This window comes from Centruroides sculpturatus, unplaced genomic scaffold (genome assembly GCF_000671375.1).
Source record: "Centruroides sculpturatus isolate CEXI.00-Female unplaced genomic scaffold, Cexi_2.0 scaffold76, whole genome shotgun sequence".
Lineage (NCBI taxonomy): Eukaryota > Metazoa > Arthropoda > Arachnida > Scorpiones > Buthidae > Centruroides > Centruroides sculpturatus.
Window position 1 is genome coordinate 60,917 of NW_019384451.1, and position 22,840 is coordinate 83,756.

At 26.4% G+C, this 22,840-nt stretch overlaps 1 protein-coding gene across 1 annotated transcript in view; it reads right to left on the reverse strand.

The window, feature by feature from the left end:
* Nucleotides 1–594: 594 nt before the first annotated feature.
* The window catches only part of LOC111620555 (homeobox protein MSX-3-like), a 46,196-nt gene continuing 23,950 nt past the window's right edge, over nt 595–22,840 (reverse strand). Inside the window, exons 2-3 of the mRNA XM_023362487.1 lie at nt 3,700–4,178; nt 595–1,432 (exon numbers count right to left, since the gene is read on the reverse strand). Of these exons, the coding sequence (XP_023218255.1) occupies nt 3,730–4,178 (449 nt within the window). The 3' untranslated portion in view covers nt 595–1,432; nt 3,700–3,729. The remainder of the gene's footprint in view (nt 1,433–3,699; nt 4,179–22,840) is intronic.

The following is a 22,840-nucleotide window of genomic DNA, read 5'->3' on the forward strand; positions in this document are numbered from 1 at the left end:
TTTAAGTATAAGTTATATTAAGAAGTAAAAATAAAATTTAAATTAAGATATAATTAAAGAAATGAATTCAGAAAAGTGAAAATTGTTTAATTTATTTACATAATCTTGTATATTTATCTACATAGAGAATATATATATATATATACAAAAGAAATGAGCCACAGCTATACATTTAAAAGGCACTTTGTAAGGAGTAGTCTAGATAAAAGACTAATTATTATTATTATTAAAATGTAAGTCTTTTGACAGGAGACTCCACAATATTTTTAGACTAGATTCTCTTTACAACGTATAGAAAATCGATCATTCTCTTTCCAATAATAAAGATAGAATAATATTTTTCCAGGCAGTTTGATTTTTCAAGATAATTGAATAGATTTAAACTCAAAAAATAACCTCAGAAAAATCAATATTTTGCCTTCAAATTTAATGAAAATTGTATTAAATGAAGCTCGTTTAAGTACAGTCGAACACCCCCTATAACACTGTTGATTTTTCCGTTTTATATGAATTCCATGTTGTACGAGTCACTTAGATTTAACAAATACGTGTGTGAACGGCTCACGTATTTGTAAAATCTAAGTGACTCGTACAACATGGAATTCATATAAAACGGAAAAATCAACAGTGTTATAGGGGGGTCGATTGTAACAAGAATTATCGTGGAGATAAATTATCCTCATTAAATCAGCTTGTTTATTTAATAATATTAGAAAAATATTAAAAGAATTTTTTAAAATATTATTTGTAATTCATATTAATGTATTTTTAAGTGAGAATAGTGTCTGTTAAACACTTAAAGTAAAAACAAAAGGTCTATTGCATGTAAGAATGTAAAGGTGTGTAAATTGTATGAATCATTAAGAATTTTTTAAATAAATTAATTACGAATTTTTATATTAATATTTCAGAAAAAAAAACAAATAAATTGAGGAGTCCCTTGTCATTTAGACTTTAAATTCCCAATAATATCATCATCATCATCTTCTTCTTCTTCTTCATATTCAATAGTAACACTTGCCATATTAGAAACTGATCAAATTAATGCATTAAACTATATTATTATATCATAAATATTAAACGTTAACATTTCTAAACAGTATTTGCGGTCTCGTCAATAGATTATGCTTCAAACAAATTAATGCATATTTTAAATTGGAATAATTACAAATATTTACAATCGAGGACTTTGCACGTTTGTATAATATAGTTTTATAAAACAAAAGGTAACTAATTTCGTTTCAACTAGACAGTATTTCCACAAATTTGCATGAGATTCTTAACTTCCAAAGCTACCTTAGGCTTGTAATACCTCAGATATATTGAAGAAAAATTCCATTTTCACTGGAAATAATTCGTTTCCTATTATAAATCTTCTATCACTCAGCATCACTCATCTCTCCATTCAGCAGACGTCACATATATTTCATTTCTAAAGAAAAAAAAAATATCTACACTTATAAGTATTAGAAAGTCTGTATAATAATAATAATAATAATACTTTATGTATAATTCATTAATTATAAAAAGCGCACATAGATTAAATATATTTTAAATCTTATTTTTTTAATGTCCGGATTTACTTCTGGCGTGGGAAATTCAGGAAATTCAATATAATTCTATTAAACTAATTGAGATCTGGCCAGATACAAGTTGAAATCTTCTATTCAGAGCAGTTTTAATTGCCTTTTGTCAAAGTAATTCAAGAGTCTTTAGTTACAAAGTTCGTACAATTTGTTGGTATAGAGTGAATAATTTGTAATGATTGCTTCTTATCGATTCGAAAGTGAATATCTCATTTTAAAAAAAATTTTAAATTATTTTAATATGCATTCAATATTATAAAAATTTTTTTTAATTCACAATAATTAATTAATTATGTTATAAGCGTGACAAAAAGAATAAAAGCGTACACTGTCTCGATAAAAATAACACGTTTTGTCAAGATAATATACATTTTCACGTCAATTTGATGTCATTATTACACTTTCTCGTTGTAAATATGACATAAAATTGACGTAAAAGTGTAAACTATCCCCCACAAAAATGTTATAAGATATGAAACTTTACAAGTCCCACATTCTATAGACATAAGAAAAAGAAAAGAGATCTTCGCGTGATGACTTAACATCTAAACGGGATACTTCGTAATTTTATATATTAAATAGTTACCCTAAAGGTATTTTGAATTATTCATAAATTACAAAAATTAATGTAAAATCTAACTTATAACAGTACTATTTTTCTACGAGTGAGGGTGCAAATGATTAAGAGGAAAACATTTGAGTGTCACTTCTCAAAAGACTCGTTGATTTTAAGTTTATTTGTGATACTTTTTTACTAGAAGACTAATGAGACTTTGCATTGTTTTTGTGTGTCCTTTTGTTATTCCCGCTTCGGTCTTTAGAATAATGACCCACCTCGGGGCTACTACATTGCGTGAGGCTCTTCTTAATTAACAATCACTTGTTCTTTGCTTGATGTCGAATCTTTTCCGTGTTAGCAAAAGTTCCTACTTGTTATCGATATTTAAATTTAAATTTAAATTTTTATTTTATTTTTTTTTCATCTCAAATATAAAGAAAAGAATTCTAAAGAATGAATTTTTTAAAACTTATTCTAAATTCTAAAAATTAATGAAAAATGTCTTTATTGTGTCTATAAAATCCAAAATCTTTAAAAGCTTCTGTAGTGTAAACACTAACTTGATTCATGAATACAAGTCGACCCCCCTATAACACTGTTGATTATTCCGTTTTATATGAATTCCATGTTGTACGAGTCACTTAGATTTTACAAATACTTGTGCCGGGCTGTGAACGGCTCACATATTTGTAAAATCTAAGTGACTCGTACAACATGGAATTCGTATAAAACGGAATAATCAACAGTGTTATAGGGGGGTCGACTTGTATTTTAATATAAACTAATTTATAATTGAGAATGAATTGAATGTAGATACTTAAAGATTATATAGAAACTCAATTATATCGAATTAAAATCTCTCTAAATGTATTAAATTTATATAACTTCAAATTTTCAATGTAAAATTTCACTAAAATTCATTCAAATGAGAATAATAAATTAATCAAAATGTGTGTTATTTTTATAAACATTTACGATCTCAGTCACGAAATTTGGTAATTAACTTTTATGTTAATACAATTAACAATTGAAATTAATAATATAATTTTTTTTTTTTTTTTTTGTCTTTTGCTTAGAATAAGAATTTCCTCACAATAATTTTTTTCCTCATTCATTCTTTACGTTGAATTTTTCAATAGAAAGATTAATTGACTTTTTTTTTACTGAAAGAATGATACTAGTGTATTGAATTAAATGATTCTGGAACGTATTTAAATTAATATTTTAACATATAGTGTGGGCCAAAAATCAGTGTTAACCAACTGTAAATACTACATTTGTTTCTGATTTAATTAAAGATTAAAACATAATTTTTTTAAAAAAGAAAATATAGACTTAATTTAAATTATAATAATTTAAAAGTATATAATTCTTAACGAGAATTGGGCGAGCCTTCAGACTTTAAATGGTTCCGATATTCGATTTTTATTTTGGGTGTGATCTTTTAAGAAATTAATAACTTTCTGACCAATCAGAACGTTGTATCAGTTAAACAATAGAATATATAGCCTATATATTGACGGTAATTGCTTGAAGATATTTTCAACATCTTACCTGGAAAGAAATTGATTAAAGAGAAGGCCGTCACCTCGGACAGACTGTTAGACCCGAAGGCAGGCAATAGGGAGGCAATAGAGGACCAACTAAGGGTGGTAGAGTTGCGTAAGGTCCAAAAGGCACTCCTTGATGTGATGGTAAGTAGACGGCTGGACGTCCGGCAGCTAAGTTAAAACTGACGGGAGTGTGTAAATATTGCCTAGCACCCATTTGTAATTTTTCTAGTTCGGCTTCTTTAAGTCGTTTCTCTTTGGCTCTTCGATTTTGGAACCAAATTTTTACTTGAGTTTCGGTTAAACTCAGGGAACTGGAAAATTCTGCTCTTTCTGCTATCGATAAATATTGCTTATTACGAAATTTTCTTTCTAAAGCCAAAAGTTGTTGAGTGGTAAAAGGAGTTCTGGGTTTTCTATTGCTCTTGTGACGTCGGAGGTGGCATGTCAGAGGTGTTGGTTTAGGCGAAGAACTGTCTGATCCTAAGCAAAAAACGTTAATTCGTATTAATATAATTTCTTGTATTTCATTTATTTAGATTATAATAAAAATAAAATCATTAAAGACTAGACAAATTGTAACATTTTTCTTTTTTCTTCTGTATTTATCTCTTGAATTATATCCACTTTAAAAAGGATTGATTCTAGCAATTAAATATGGAAGAGATTTTATTAAATCATCAACTATTTTAATCAAATAACGTAAAAACACATTAGTTTTTGCATACATTTTTAATATAAATAAGATCATCGGTTTTAAACTCTTATGTTTTACGTGAAACAATAAAAAAAAATTCTATATATTTTCGATCATTTAAAGTTTAAACGAATTAATAAAACGTTAATTAAGTCCTGTTAATTTGTTTTAATGATTTAATTGTGTTAATTTAATTGCTAACAGTTAAAACAAGCAGAACAATTATGTTTTACGTATCTTAATGCTTTAGAATACGTAAAACAGTTAATGCATTAACTGTGATCAATTTAACGTTTTATATTGAATTTAAACATGTAAAACATTTAAAAATTATAGACCTTATATAATATTTATAAGTTTAAAATAATAATAAAAAATATTTAAACAAATTTTAAATCTTCGAATTGTCTGAAATTCCTGAAATCTTTAGAAAAATAAAAATTCAAATATATTTTAATTAAAAAAATATAATGAATGGTTAAAAGAATATTTTAAAAAAACCCCTTGATTATGCATATAGTTTTTAAACTTGAGGACAATATCATTATTTTTTTTATATTCTATGAATAAGAAAATGATAAAATCGATTTAATATCAACACGCTATATAGAGTTGTTTAAACTTTGTAAAATAGGTTATCCAATTAAAATCCCGATTAAATACGAGAATAATAATGCTATTGAAAATGTTAACGTTTAAAAAAGAAATTACAAGACATTCGAGGAGNCTAGAAAGAATAGATATAATAATTATTATTGATTATACGAATAACAAACTGTTTAAATGTATATAAAATAATAATAGTCTTATGTCTTAAATAGATAAGCTATATTTTGTTGTAGTCTATACATACCTACAACCTTTAATTTATCCTGTAAGTTAAAGATATGCATAATAACTGGGACATTAATAACAGTAGTGCGATAAAAATGAATAGATTCTATTCCTGCAATGAAATTTTTCTCCAATTACAAGTCGACCCCCCTATAACACTGTTGATAATTCTGTTTTATAAGAATTCCATGTTGTACGAGTCACTTGAATTTTACAAATACGTGAGCCGTTCACAGCCCGGCACACTTATTTGTAAAATCTAAGTGACTCGTACAACATGGAATTCTTATAAAACGGAATTATCAACAGTGTTATAGGGGGGTCGACTGTAATNATCCGCATCCTAATAGTTTATATTATGGCTGGATGGAAGGATTACTTATTTAGAACTAAAACTAAATGGATAAATGAAGCTTTTTTTTAAATCACTCGGAATATTTATTCACAAATAATTGTTATACAATAAGATTCCGTGGTAAATTCAACAAGTATTCATACTTCTTCTTCTTGTTCTCCTTGACTTAAATTACATTTGTTTCTACTAGTTTTAAGACTGTTAGTTACTAAAGTGGTTAGATATTGTGATGTAAAAATGTAATTGAAATAAAGAAAATGCTTCTAATTTTCTTACAATTTCGAAATTTTAAACCTTTAACATGTTTTAAAAATAGGAAATGAACTCGAATCGACTAATTCAATTAGAAATTTTAGATTTTCTTTGTTTTTAAATTGATGTTATTTTTGGTTCATTAATAGTAAATAATGAATATTTATCCGATAACGATCAATTCAATTGTAATTTATTCTGAAGAATATAAGAAAAAAAAAAGAAAAACTTTACAAGACCATCAATTGAAATCATTTAGGATTTAATGAGCTTTACATGTAAGAATTGATAATGATTAACAATTATTTTAACGATAAGTAAAGCGATGAATTTTATATACAATTTTATAAATTATAAGAAGTAATAAAATATAAATTTATTGATTTTTATTAATAGAAACTCAAATTTCATCCACTTCTAATATTAAGATAAAAAGGTTGAAATTTTGAGAACACTTACAAAGCATTTTAATAATGTTTTAGATGGTTCACCTCAATCTTCTTCACTCCAAAATACGATAAATATAAATAAATGTAATATTTATATCTATAATTTACATTAAATTCCGATGATATTGCTGAAGATTCGGGTTCGAATCTGATCAGGAATCAAAATTAATCATGAGTAATTTGATCGGGCGTCGTTCTCTATCCTTCATTTTATGTGTTATTCGACCTCATTACCATTCTGGCCCACCCAGAATGGGTTATAATCGGTTCCAGTTATATTGTCCCTAATGAGAGCGGCATAACAATAACGGTAACAATAAAATTCGGATGATCAATGAGAAAATATCTCGTAATAGAAATGTCATTAATGATTTGTTGAAGTGAACTTTTAAAATATTTTCTTTATTTATTTACATTTTGAAAAATTTAATGGGAAATTTGAAACAGGAAAAAGTAAAAATGACTTAAGTTTTGTTTAGTTTTTTTTAAATATTCTTTTACGTATTATTCGCTTTAAAAGCGTATAAATTACGAATCAACTGCTCAAATCACTTCAATGGAACTTCACTTCATTACTCACCCTCAGATTTCAACGCCCAACGATGAGTAATATTCGCGACAAGCCCTTGAGAATTGTAGTGTAGACATAGGCGTGTAGAAGTTTTAAGAACCAAATTGATCTCAAAATTAGGGCCAAAATAAGCTAAAGCTTAGGACCTTACTCTACGTAAAAAGACATGTTTAAGGCCTCACGTTTTAAAGTTTTTATTACGTGATAAAAGGGCCCTTCCCTTACACGCTAAATCCAGTCCTGATTAGAACATATTACAGTCTTATACTAAACTTAAAAAATATTTTTAATATATAATTAAAATTTATAACTAAATGAAAGTGTTATTAAAATAAATAATGTAAGCTTATTGTGATTTCAGATCTTTAATCTACAATTAATTAAAAGTATTGAATAGGTAATAAAAAAAGAAATATTATCCTTCAAATTAGATTTAACTGATGTATTTAAATTTATAAAAATTTATATACTTTCAATGGTGAGAGATTCGTGAAAGCTGTGCATCATTCGTTTCCTGTTGGCAGTATCTTATCTAAAACACCATCAAGTCGGCGATGCATAGAAATTAATTGCTATGCCTTTGGCGCTCTTTTCTTCCAATATGTTGTCTTATAATAATCTTTTACTTAACTTATTCATTTACTTAATTTCTCTTTAAAATAAATAGATAATTAATAAGCTTTTAAGCTCTCTTCTTTTTGCTTAGCAATATGAAATGGGAGAGAAGCTCTTTCTAATTTTAATTATATATTTTTTAAAACTTTAGGTTATTATTTAACAATTTTAAAAGAGAAAATATTATTATATAATTATAAAATTAACTACTCGAATTAGGCTCAGAAAGTAGGGATTAATTAAGAAGTCATTTGGGTTACGCTCCAAACACTAAAAAAAAACCCCCAAATTATACATTTTATATAAAAATCATGATGCTAAAGTAATATAAATTAAAGTTTATTTCAATAATAGGTATTTTTTATTCGTTTTATTCATTTTATTTACATACTTTTACGGCTTTCAAAGAGTGATATTGCCTTATCAATCCTTAAATCGAATTGTAAAATGATTATGATTTTCCTTTAGAAATTAAATAATAATAATAATAATAATTCTAAAAGCTTTAACATTTCTTATATAATAAAAATAAATAGTTTCTATATCTCAGCAATTTAATTAATTATTTAAATGATATATTTACATTCGGCTAATTTAAAATCACGATAAGCACGAAAACCATTACAAAAGAACTTGTTTCTTATCTTTATAAACAATAAAAACAGTATGAAAAGAACAGTTTCATTAGTATAAAAATATTCCAATACAACTTTATGGACTGTAAAATTATTTATCTTTAGTTATTCCGCTTAAGTACATATTTATGTCGGAAACTGTCATTTATTAAATGAATTTTTATTACAATTATAAAAAGATTAATTAGATCAAAGCATCAAAAAATTATGATAATGTTCTGTTTTATTTAAGCTTTTTTTTTAAAATAAAATTAGCATATTTTTACTACTTTTTTTTTTTGTTAGAATATTAATGCATTAACTGTGATCAATTTAACGTTTTATATTGAATTTAAACATGTAAAACATTTAAAAATTATAGACCTTATATAATATTTATAAGTTTAAAATAATAATAAAAAATATTTAAACAAATTTTAAATCTTCGAATTGTCTGAAATTCCTGAAATCTTTAGAAAAATAAAAATTCAAATATATTTTAATTAAAAAAATATAATGAATGGTTAAAAGAATATTTTAAAAAAACCCCTTGATTATGCATATAGTTTTTAAACTTGAGGACAATATCATTATTTTTTTTATATTCTATGAATAAGAAAATGATAAAATCGATTTAATATCAACACGCTATATAGAGTTGTTTAAACTTTGTAAAATAGGTTATCCAATTAAAATCCCGATTAAATACGAGAATAATAATGCTATTGAAAATGTTAACGTTTAAAAAAGAAATTACAAGACATTCGAGGAGAAGTAGGAACCACAACAGCAACAATTCATTGTTGAGAACCCATTGGATTCGAACTATTTGATCCGATAATGGATTCGTGCATCCGCATCCTAATAGTTTATATTATGGCTGGATGGAAGGATTACTTATTTAGAACTAAAACTAAATGGATAAATGAAGCTTTTTTTTAAATCACTCGGAATATTTATTCACAAATAATTGTTATACAATAAGATTCCGTGGTAAATTCAACAAGTATTCATACTTCTTCTTCTTGTTCTCCTTGACTTAAATTACATTTGTTTCTACTAGTTTTAAGACTGTTAGTTACTAAAGTGGTTAGATATTGTGATGTAAAAATGTAATTGAAATAAAGAAAATGCTTCTAATTTTCTTACAATTTCGAAATTTTAAACCTTTAACATGTTTTAAAAATAGGAAATGAACTCGAATCGACTAATTCAATTAGAAATTTTAGATTTTCTTTGTTTTTAAATTGATGTTATTTTTGGTTCATTAATAGTAAATAATGAATATTTATCCGATAACGATCAATTCAATTGTAATTTATTCTGAAGAATATAAGAAAAAAAAAAGAAAAACTTTACAAGACCATCAATTGAAATCATTTAGGATTTAATGAGCTTTACATGTAAGAATTGATAATGATTAACAATTATTTTAACGATAAGTAAAGCGATGAATTTTATATACAATTTTATAAATTATAAGAAGTAATAAAATTTAAATTTATTGATTTTTATTAATAGAAACTCAAATTTCATCCACTTCTAATATTAAGATAAAAAGGTTGAAATTTTGAGAACACTTACAAAGCATTTTAATAATGTTTTAGATGGTTCACCTCAATCTTCTTCACTCCAAAATACGATAAATATAAATAAATGTAATATTTATATCTATAATTTACATTAAATTCCGATGATATTGCTGAAGATTCGGGTTCGAATCTGATCAGGAATCAAAATTAATCATGAGTAATTTGATCGGGCGTCGTTCTCTATCCTTCATTTTATGTGTTATTCGACCTCATTACCATTCTGGCCCACCCAGAATGGGTTATAATCGGTTCCAGTTATATTGTCCCTAATGAGAGCGGCATAACAATAACGGTAACAATAAAATTCGGATGATCAATGAGAAAATATCTCGTAATAGAAATGTCATTAATGATTTGTTGAAGTGAACTTTTAAAATATTTTCTTTATTTATTTACATTTTGAAAAATTTAATGGGAAATTTGAAACAGGAAAAAGTAAAAATGACTTAAGTTTTGTTTAGTTTTTTTTAAATATTCTTTTACGTATTATTCGCTTTAAAAGCGTATAAATTACGAATCAACTGCTCAAATCACTTCAATGGAACTTCACTTCATTACTCACCCTCAGATTTCAACGCCCAACGATGAGTAATATTCGCGACAAGCCCTTGAGAATTGTAGTGTAGACATAGGCGTGTAGAAGTTTTAAGAACCAAATTGATCTCAAAATTAGGGCCAAAATAAGCTAAAGCTTAGGACCTTACTCTACGTAAAAAGACATGTTTAAGGCCTCACGTTTTAAAGTTTTTATTACGTGATAAAAGGGCCCTTCCCTTACACGCTAAATCCAGTCCTGATTAGAACATATTACAGTCTTATACTAAACTTAAAAAATATTTTTAATATATAATTAAAATTTATAACTAAATGAAAGTGTTATTAAAATAAATAATGTAAGCTTATTGTGATTTCAGATCTTTAATCTACAATTAATTAAAAGTATTGAATAGGTAATAAAAAAAGAAATATTATCCTTCAAATTAGATTTAACTGATGTATTTAAATTTATAAAAATTTATATACTTTCAATGGTGAGAGATTCGTGAAAGCTGTGCATCATTCGTTTCCTGTTGGCAGTATCTTATCTAAAACACCATCAAGTCGGCGATGCATAGAAATTAATTGCTATGCCTTTGGCGCTCTTTTCTTCCAATATGTTGTCTTATAATAATCTTTTACTTAACTTATTCATTTACTTAATTTCTCTTTAAAATAAATAGATAATTAATAAGCTTTTAAGCTCTCTTCTTTTTGCTTAGCAATATGAAATGGGAGAGAAGCTCTTTCTAATTTTAATTATATATTTTTTAAAACTTTAGGTTATTATTTAACAATTTTAAAAGAGAAAATATTATTATATAATTATAAAATTAACTACTCGAATTAGGCTCAGAAAGTAGGGATTAATTAAGAAGTCATTTGGGTTACGCTCCAAACACTAAAAAAAAACCCCCAAATTATACATTTTATATAAAAATCATGATGCTAAAGTAATATAAATTAAAGTTTATTTCAATAATAGGTATTTTTTATTCGTTTTATTCATTTTATTTACATACTTTTACGGCTTTCAAAGAGTGATATTGCCTTATCAATCCTTAAATCGAATTGTAAAATGATTATGATTTTCCTTTAGAAATTAAATAATAATAATAATAATAATTCTAAAAGCTTTAACATTTCTTATATAATAAAAATAAATAGTTTCTATATCTCAGCAATTTAATTAATTATTTAAATGATATATTTACATTCGGCTAATTTAAAATCACGATAAGCACGAAAACCATTACAAAAGAACTTGTTTCTTATCTTTATAAACAATAAAAACAGTATGAAAAGAACAGTTTCATTAGTATAAAAATATTCCAATACAACTTTATGGACTGTAAAATTATTTATCTTTAGTTATTCCGCTTAAGTACATATTTATGTCGGAAACTGTCATTTATTAAATGAATTTTTATTACAATTATAAAAAGATTAATTAGATCAAAGCATCAAAAAATTATGATAATGTTCTGTTTTATTTAAGCTTTTTTTTTAAAATAAAATTAGCATATTTTTACTACTTTTTTTTTTGTTAGAATATTATTTTAATTAATATTAAAATAATTTTTTTTCTAATTTATGTATTAGGTATATTATCTTAGATCTTTAAGTAGTAATTTAAGATTTAATTATATTAATTAAATCTTAGGATTAGATCAAAGGAATTAAACTAAAGTAATTATTTAGAGCGCATTTATGTAAAGGAAATTAATTTCAAATCTATAAACTTTTTGAATTCGTTTTATTTATTTTTTTTTTTCTACATTTAAATCATTTAATTCCGATAAAATGTATATTTTAATAATTTAAATAATTATATATGATAAATATTATAGAATAATTAGTAAAATAATACATCGATCAATCTACTTTTCACCAATTAGGGGAAAGTGGTGTAAGATGGGGCCATGGTGTAAGACGGGGGACGTCTGTTTATTCATGGTTAATGCGCTTTCATCTAAATGTTATTTGGGGAACTGAATTTCAACCCCAAAAGGGATCATGGAATGAGATAACGCCCGAATTTTTTGGAAGTAAGGAACATTTTCCATGTTTCGGCAATACTTCATCTAATTTTACGCCTCTACAAAGTTTCTACAAAATAAGTATCATTGTGAATTGTTACATTACCTTTTAGATGAAGATATTATGATATTCGAAGTAGCCTTTAAGACTGTAATTGAAATACAGATGGCCTATGTTTGCAGTCAGTATGAAAAGTGCACGTTGTGGCAAGATGGGGTACCTCGTCTTACTCCAGGTAGTCCACGAATATGGCCAACGAATCCAGAAGTATTTATTGCTGCAGAGACGACAAACAGGCCTCATCAGCAGCAGGACACACAGGATGCTCGTTTTGGAACAACCAAAACCATGAAGGCGGAGGTATGTCTAATCTGGGTGTAGAAACGGTCACAGATTACACCACTACAAGTAGGCCTACTCATTCAGTTTTTACTCGAGCCTCTCCCATAGAAATAATGACAATTCCACGTGTTAAAACCAAGAAAAAAATAAAATCGAAAATAGCAGAAGGAGAGGGAAAATAGCAATCCTAACAGATACACCGTACAAGCAGCAGCTGATGGAACAACAAAAACAGTCAACAGCAGTTTCGGCATCCCCAGAAAAACAGTCTTTGTTTACTGAAAGAAATTTTGTAAAATCAAAAGTTACAGGCATCAGCAAGGGTAGGTAGGCTTAATAAGAAACAAAAGACAAATGGCAAAGAATGCCTCTATTTTGGAGGGTTATACTCTGCATCTACAGAGAGTTGGGCTAAATGTAGCCATTGTGATAAATGGGCACGCTGTTCTTGTGCCAATATTGAAGAAAACGAGTTTAACCATTTTAATTTGTCCTTCTTGTATATAAAAACAGAAATGCATATAAACTAAACTTCAAACAACAGTCATTTTTATGTTCTTGTCAGTTGTCTTTGTTCAGAGGTTTGATGTATTATATAAAATTATATTGAGGATTTTAGTATCTGGATTAACACCATTAGAAATACATAAAACTCAAGTTAGAAAATCATTCGGATGTGTCAAGTTAAAAAAAAAAATACTAAATGTATATACAGTACTGTATATTGTACGTTTAAAATAAATATTTATTTACTTTCCTTGAGATTATAAATTAGGAAGCTTAAGTAAAATTTCATTCTCATGAATTTACTTCTAACATTCTACACCAACAATATATTAAATTCTACAAGCAAAAATTCCTGTGAAAATAAAAAAAAACAACTAAATTTACGTTTGTAAGTATAACGATACTACTGTAGATAAATACGAAATTCTTAACAAATCGTGTGAAAACTTATAAGACGAGCATTAATTTCTAAAAATATTCGTAACTAAAAGATTTTGAATTCTTCAAATTCTTTGTTTTTGCATCACAGGAACATAATAAAATCACGCAGTAAAGTTGATCTTTTGTTAAATTTTTCCTTGCCTGAATTACGTAAAGTTGTTAAAACACAGTAAAACTTGTGTAAACCGAAATGAGACGGTATCGAATTATTATTCTTCCGTTTGGAAGGTTTTAGAGAAGTTTTACTGTACATAAAAATTGTTTGAACAGTTAGTATTTAGGCAGGCAAGAACCAGTGTAAAAGTCGAGCTCCGATTGCGCGATTTTGTATTCCTATAGAGTGAAAAATTTAAATAATCTAAAACTTCATTCTGGTTTTTATTGTTAGGTTATTAATTTATTAAAATATGTGTAAATAATTATTAGGATTTCATTTTAAAACGAAGAACTAACTAAAATTAATAAGGTTATATAAATTTTTATTGATAATACTTAATAAATTAAAAGTTAATAATATCGTTTTGTTTTTAGGATCATAGGCTTCGGGACACTTGAAAAGAACGTGAAAAATAACAATAATTCTTAAGTATTTAGGACTGCGAACGAATGAGATAAAAGCTTTAATTCTAATGAATCTGTCGTATAAGTTTCGATAAATTGAATTTCTTCTTCGTCGAATTATACAATANTACATAACACTAATAATTGTTACACAGTCAACCCCCCTATAACACTGTTGATAATTCTGTTTTATAAGAATTCCATGTTGTACGAGTCACTTGAATTTTACAAATACGTGAGCCGTTCACAGCCCGGCACACTTATTTGTAAAATCTAAGTGACTCGTACAACATGGAATTCTTATAAAACGGAATTATCAACAGTGTTATAGGGGGGTAATTGAATTCAATTATTTCTTTGAAGTAAGTTTTAATAATAAAATATCTTTTTATACACTTCATTAATAGATATTTAAGAACGAAAATTCAACTATTAAATACGAATTTATTAAGTTTAAATGTATTTAGATTTTCTCTGATTAAATATTTTGAAATTATTTTCAACAGGATAAAGCACTCAAAATTCTATACATGTCTTATATTGTTTATATTGAAAATATAAATTATATTTTAACATTGTAGGCCTAATTTATATGTAGAAAATTTTTGTATATTATGTCTTGGAAAGCAGAAGGAAAGCAAAACAGAGAATTAAAGGATAGAGGATTAAAATATATGATTAAATTTAAACTTCAATGGACAGAAAATAATGGAGGGGAAGCTAAGGAATGTTTTCAGTTAAAGAAATCCTAAGCTTAAATGTTGTTTGTTTAAATTTAATAATTCTAATAAAAAAAATACTTTTCTTAAATCATACACAAAATTTGGAAAAGAAAATACTTTAAAACAGCTAATTAACTTAAATAAAATTAATTAAATTATATGAAAAGAAAAGAAACACTAAATTAACCGGAAGATAAGACACAATAAATACCGTAGAAAATATTTCTATGAAAGCAAATAGAGATAATAAATTTAACTTGTTTAAATTATCTCTAACCAATGAACAGACATCGACACGCCTACAAATGACAACAAAAGTCATGTTATGTTGTGTAAACGAATTAAAACGATTAATCTGAATCAAAATAAATCTTCGATAACCAATCAGGTTTAAAGAGAGGTGTAAATTAAATAAATCATTTTGTACGCTGTTTATTCTGAATTTAATTTTATATATTTTTATATTTTAAAATAAATTTTTAATTATTTACAGGTAACAAATTAATTTTTTTACGAACCAAATTTGTACTTTTCTTAATTTAATTTGCGGAAATTTACTAAATTGATTTCTATTTACACGGTAGAGTTGTTTACTATTAAATCGAGGATTAGATTTGATGGAACAAGAAGAATGATTGCTTGCAATTACAATTGAAATACTCAATTATTGGAATTAAATTAACCGTATTATTAGCTGGATTAAGGACTTGTGTGGTACTCAATCCAACATGGATGATTGGAAAATTTTAATGTTTACCGATAGAATTTATTTAACATCTCTGACAAGAATAAAGATCAATAAAACATATGTTAAATATTAAATAAAACATATATTAAATATTTTAGAACGAAATCTTTTTTTGTGGTGAAGTAAATAAAGATTTTTTCTCACTAAAAACCAATTTTTGATACTAAAGTTATTAACTGTAAAAAAAAAGAGATAGACCTATAATTATTACGTGACTTAAGTCTACTCTATATATGTTGATATATTTATTTAAATCAGGTGTTCTTGGCTTTTTCTTTGTTGTATTAGTCTATAGATCTCTCTGGCAGTCTGCCAGTCTGCCAAAAGCCAGTGCAACAGAATCCATGGTGAAGTCTTAAGGACCTCTTCTCGGAATAATGCTTTTAAATTCATTTAAAAAAACAACTAAATAGGCTTGCAAAGAAAACTAATTATAATAAAATACAATTACCAAAATACACTATATAGAATACCGACTGTAATGGGGAGAAAATATTTGGGACTTTCAATCTGAATGTTAGGAAGCAAGCCTAAATTAGAATTGAGTTTATAGTAGAGGTTAAAAAAAATGAAAATTTATTTATATTTTTAATCTATGAACCCTTTGGTGATGCATAGATTCCTGATTGAAAATCCACTGATAAATCGTTATATTTGTTATTTATTAATAATGTTTACGAATAAATTGATGCTTACTTGGTGGTCCTTTATACAGGAAAATATTCAGGATATCGGCCGCGTGTTGAGATTAATTAGTTTAAAAAAAATTCCTAATTCGAAAATTCTGTTATCTACAAATCTTGATTCGATGTAAAAAAAAAAAAAAACAATTAGGCAAAACCTGAAGTTAATTCTTCCAAATGAAAATTGCTGGTTGCTTTTTTTCACTAAGTAACAGCCTGTATATCCGGCACAGTTTCGCTGATTGTTGGCCCATCTTACCTTTAATATAGTTAGTTATTATGAGATAAGGAATAGGAAATGAAGTCCCCCAATTCGATCTACCTATAGGCAAATCTTATCGCCAGTCATTACAAATATGAAAACTAGTTAGTAATTATATGACTTTTACAGACTTATAAACTCGTTTCTTCTTATAAATAATCGAATTTATATTTAATATACTAAAAAAAAATCAAGTTATATTTGTTATCTTGCTTCTTACTCAATGCTGATAAAACGTTGATTAACAGATTATGAATGCCAACACATACTTATCTATGTAGTCAATCTCCAATTTTTCTCATTGTGAAAGAACTTGACCATCAATAGACTTGACATAGATGAGAAATGGAGAAAGACAAAATACCATATCGAAATATGTAAAAAATCAGGAAGAGTTTAGCTTAAATTTCGATCTTAACGAAGATTTCATTAAAAAATCGTTTAAATTCAGGCTATTTGTAATTATAGAATGATATATTATTTCAGAACCTCATATTTTCTAGATTTACTTTATTAGAAGACATTTATTGGCGAAATTTACATTCAATTTATAAACTAAAGAGAAAGAAAGGCTATATATTATATATATATATATATAATATANCTACTTTTTTTTTTGTTAGAATATTATTTTAATTAATATTAAAATAATTTTTTTTCTAATTTATGTATTAGGTATATTATCTTAGATCTTTAAGTAGTAATTTAAGATTTAATTATATTAATTAAATCTTAGGATTAGATCAAAGGAATTAAACTAAAGTAATTATTTAGAGCGCATTTATGTAAAGGAAATTAATTTCAAATCTATAAACTTTTTGAATTCGTTTTATTTATTTTTTTTTTTCTACATTTAAATCATTTAATTCCGATAAAATGTATATTTTAATAATTTAAATAATTATATATGATAAATATTATAGAATAATTAGTAAAATAATACATCGATCAATCTACTTTTCACCAATTAGGGGAAAGTGGTGTAAGATGGGGCCATGGTGTAAGACGGGGGACGTCTGTTTATTCATGGTTAATGCGCTTTCATCTAAATGTTATTTGGGGAACTGAATTTCAACCCCAAAAGGGATCATGGAATGAGATAACGCCCGAATTTTTTGGAAGTAAGGAACATTTTCCATGTTTCGGCAATACTTCATCTAATTTTACGCCTCTACAAAGTTTCTACAAAATAAGTATCATTGTGAATTGTTACATTACCTTTTAGATGAAGATATTATGATATTCGAAGTAGCCTTTAAGACTGTAATTGAAATACAGATGGCCTATGTTTGCAGTCAGTATGAAAAGTGCACGTTGTGGCAAGATGGGGTACCTCGTCTTACTCCAGGTAGTCCACGAATATGGCCAACGAATCCAGAAGTATTTATTGCTGCAGAGACGACAAACAGGCCTCATCAGCAGCAGGACACACAGGATGCTCGTTTTGGAACAACCAAAACCATGAAGGCGGAGGTATGTCTAATCTGGGTGTAGAAACGGTCACAGATTACACCACTACAAGTAGGCCTACTCATTCAGTTTTTACTCGAGCCTCTCCCATAGAAATAATGACAATTCCACGTGTTAAAACCAAGAAAAAAATAAAATCGAAAATAGCAGAAGGAGAGGGAAAATAGCAATCCTAACAGATACACCGTACAAGCAGCAGCTGATGGAACAACAAAAACAGTCAACAGCAGTTTCGGCATCCCCAGAAAAACAGTCTTTGTTTACTGAAAGAAATTTTGTAAAATCAAAAGTTACAGGCATCAGCAAGGGTAGGTAGGCTTAATAAGAAACAAAAGACAAATGGCAAAGAATGCCTCTATTTTGGAGGGTTATACTCTGCATCTACAGAGAGTTGGGCTAAATGTAGCCATTGTGATAAATGGGCACGCTGTTCTTGTGCCAATATTGAAGAAAACGAGTTTAACCATTTTAATTTGTCCTTCTTGTATATAAAAACAGAAATGCATATAAAGTAAACTTCAAACAACAGTCATTTTTATGTTCTTGTCAGTTGTCTTTGTTCAGAGGTTTGATGTATTATATAAAATTATATTGAGGATTTTAGTATCTGGATTAACACCATTAGAAATACATAAAACTCAAGTTAGAAAATCATTCGGATGTGTCAAGTTAAAAAAAAAAATACTAAATGTATATACAGTACTGTATATTGTACGTTTAAAATAAATATTTATTTACTTTCCTTGAGATTATAAATTAGGAAGCTTAAGTAAAATTTCATTCTCATGAATTTACTTCTAACATTCTACACCAACAATATATTAAATTCTACAAGCAAAAATTCCTGTGAAAATAAAAAAAAACAACTAAATTTACGTTTGTAAGTATAACGATACTACTGTAGATAAATACGAAATTCTTAACAAATCGTGTGAAAACTTATAAGACGAGCATTAATTTCTAAAAATATTCGTAACTAAAAGATTTTGAATTCTTCAAATTCTTTGTTTTTGCATCACAGGAACATAATAAAATCACGCAGTAAAGTTGATCTTTTGTTAAATTTTTCCTTGCCTGAATTACGTAAAGTTGTTAAAACACAGTAAAACCTGTGTAAACCAAAATGAGACGGTATAGAATTATTATTCTTCCGTTTGGAAGGTTTTAGAGAAGTTTTACTGTACATAAAAATTGTTTGAACAGTTAGTATTTAGGCAGGCAAGAACCAGTGTAAAAGTCGAGCTACGATTGCGCGATTCTGTATTCCTATAGAGTGAAAAATTTAAATAATCTAAAACTTCATTCTGGTTTTTATTGTTAGGTTATTAATTTATTAAAATATGCGTAAATAATTATTAGGATTTCATTTTAAAACGAAGAACTAACTAAAATTAATAAGGTTATATAAATTTTTATTGATAATACTTAATAAATTAAAAGTTAATAATATCGTTTTGTTTTTAGGATCATAGGCTTCGGGACACTTGAAAAGAACGTGAAAAATAACAATAATTCTTAAGTATTTAGGACTGCGAACGAATGAGATAAAAGCTTTAATTCTAATGAATCTGTCGTATAAGTTTCGATAAATTGAATTTCTTCTTCGTCGAATTATACAATAGTTAATTAATTTATTCTTTAATGTTTAGTTTACTTTTTAAAATTAATTTTCCATTATTTTATCTATTATTATTATGAATATTCATTATCAAATCTACGCAGTGAGAGATTTGAAGAAGTAAATCTTCGAGAAGTACCGTACAGTACCTTTATTACTATGTTGCTATTTTACAAGATAAAAGATAATTTTATCTAAATATAAAAAAATAAAAATTATAGCAGAAATTAAATATTTTAATGCTATAGGCTAAATAGATTTATGTTTTATTTGAAAAATAATGCTAAAAATAGTCTTAAATTTTAAGGAAATTATACAAGATTTGAAAAGAAATCTTGTTCTTAAATCTAGCAAATTTAAAGTTTTAAGACAGAATTCCGCAATTCAATTATTATTTTTATCATATAATAAAACTTAAAATATATTTAGCATGATTTATATGCAAAAAGAATGCAATAAATTATTTCGTCATACAGATCAATAATTGCACAATGTTCGTATATATTGACTCGTGTTACTCTCTAGTATGAAGTCACGGTTCCTTTAAGAGTATATGTTTATATCTAGTTTACTATTAACTTGTTTACTTTGTTTTCGTGTTATCTTTTTACTAACTCCTGTTCTAATTTAACCAAACAGACTGGCATTAAAAAAATCAACTAAATAAAGACTGTTATGTAAATCTATTATTATATTACGAAAATGAAATAAAGTACAGTAAACCCTCGATTTAACGGAGAAAAAAAATTTCTTTCCTAAAGGAAATAACTATAGAAGCTTTTCTTTATTCTCCAATAAAACACAGTAAAAGAGCTTGGATCAATAAGTCGATAAATCAATGAGTATAAATTGCTTAATATACCGTACTGTACATTATTATCGTATTTTATTCGTACATTATTAATACATATTATACAACAATATACAGTATAATACGGGGCAAGGAGAGGACTTCACTCCCTCCCTCCTGCCCCACAGGCTTAACTTATTTGTTTAAAAATCGATTCGTGCCTCCGTTTTACCCCCCTTTTTCGTGACGGAGAAACGTTCGTGACAGTTTTAAATAAATATTTCACATATATAAAATAGATATACAGGTAAATATTCTAAATTATAGAATTATAATTAATTTTTTTTAATAAAAATTCTATCAGAAATTCTAAGTTTTAACCTACAAGAAGCTACCGTATGTATCAGTTTAATTATCTATTGTTGCAAAAATATTTAAGATATACTTTAAAATAATGACTAAATATATTTATATATATATTATAGAATGTCTCAAAAATTAGTTAACCATTCTAAAGATTAAATCGCTCTTCAAATACAGTTAAAAACGCCGGACAATTGATGGATGCTGTCAAGAAAATAAAAAAAAATGGCCGTTGTTTGGAGATTATTTTGTATGCATATTTATTTAAGAAAGTCCTTGATAAAATGGTCTCCGTAATTGAATGTTCTATTATACTTAAATACTAAATAATAATTTTTAAATCTATAAATATTTTAATATACAGGATGATTCAATAGTCTTTTAATTGTATTTTTATTTTTCATTCGTTATTCTTTTAGGCCTAAATATTTAAGTATAATAATTTAAGCCCAATTAATTATAACAATACAAAATAAAAGAAATTTGATTTTCAAATAACGTCTCTTTAGTTTTTATTGTTATAATTAATTGCTACGATAAGAATCGAACAAAATTTAAAATTCTAGTAGTAGAGTAAATGTGACGATATCAATTATTTATAATGATAAAACGGTTTATAAATATAATAACTTCAATAAAAGCGAACAAAACAAATTTAAACAAGTGATCTTATAATTGAAAACACGACAAACAGAATCATAAAACATTTTCAAAACACTACGTCCTTTGTTGCGTGAGTTCATTAAGACAATATTATGGTTTTGTTACCTATTGTTTTTTTTTTTACACTCCCGCATCTCTTTATATTCAATAAGATAACATCAATAGCCATATATATATATTGCTATTCTTCAAAATGATTTGTAGCCTGATTTATACAGTAATATTATACAACAGCCGGATTTACGTCTAAGCTAAATAAGCCGTAGCTTAGGGCCTCGTTCTATTCTCAAAAATAGTTTATACATATTGCCCATTATTATTTAGTAAAGTAGAAAGGGCCTCTTGTATATTTAAGCGTATGACACAATAAATCTAAATTCGGCTCTGTACGGTATTATCGTGTTTTATTTGGGAATCTAATAATACTTTATCTTCTAAAATATAGTAAAAGTGACAGTTAATTTTTAAATAAGTATACAGGAGTGTGTTTAAAATCAATATAATTAATTTTACTCTCCAAAAATAATATTACTGTAGTGATTAATGAACCGATATAACTTCACATTAATTACAGTTTTATACGATTTACTGTAATTTATTATCAACAGAAATATTGTAATTATTAATCTAGATATGTGCATAGAGATTTAGAAATGATCAGTAGCTTAAAAATATAAATTTATTCTTATTAACAGGTTATATTGAGTGATGAATTATCTTAAGCAAATTAAGCATTTGTTTTAAATTCGCTAGCCAAATAGAAATAATCGATATTAAATTCTATATAAATATTAAATAGAATATTCAAAGAATTTCGAAATTAAATGCAACTAGTCTCTAGATAGCTTACTGTATGTTAATTTATTATATGTTATCTTAAAATTTAAATTTCTATAGCCTAAAAACCAACAATTTTTATCTACATTCAGATGTCGAGAGAGACTTAGGCCACTTTTTTCAGGCTTCTCAGCTTATAAAAAATAACAAACAGGATTAAAAATTATATAATATTATATTTTTAAATAAATACTGTAATAAAATGTAGTAAAAAATAAAGCTTTTTTTCTCTTAATACACGAGAAAATACAATGAAATGAATAATTTTTGATAAATTCTTTTGGAGTCCTCGTAAATTCGAAGCCCTAACTAAATCCATTGTAAGACGATTTGTCTAAAACTTTTGGTTACATTCTCCTTAATATAGGCCTATATCAATATATATATATATATGTACAGTCGACCCCCCCTATAACACTGTTGATTTTTCCGTTTTATATGAATTCCATGTTGTACGAGTCACTTAGATTTTACAAATACGTGAGCTATTCACAGCCCGATACACGTATTTGTAAAATATAAGTGACTCGTACAACATGAAATTCATATAAAACGGAAAAATCAACAGTGTTATAGGGGGGG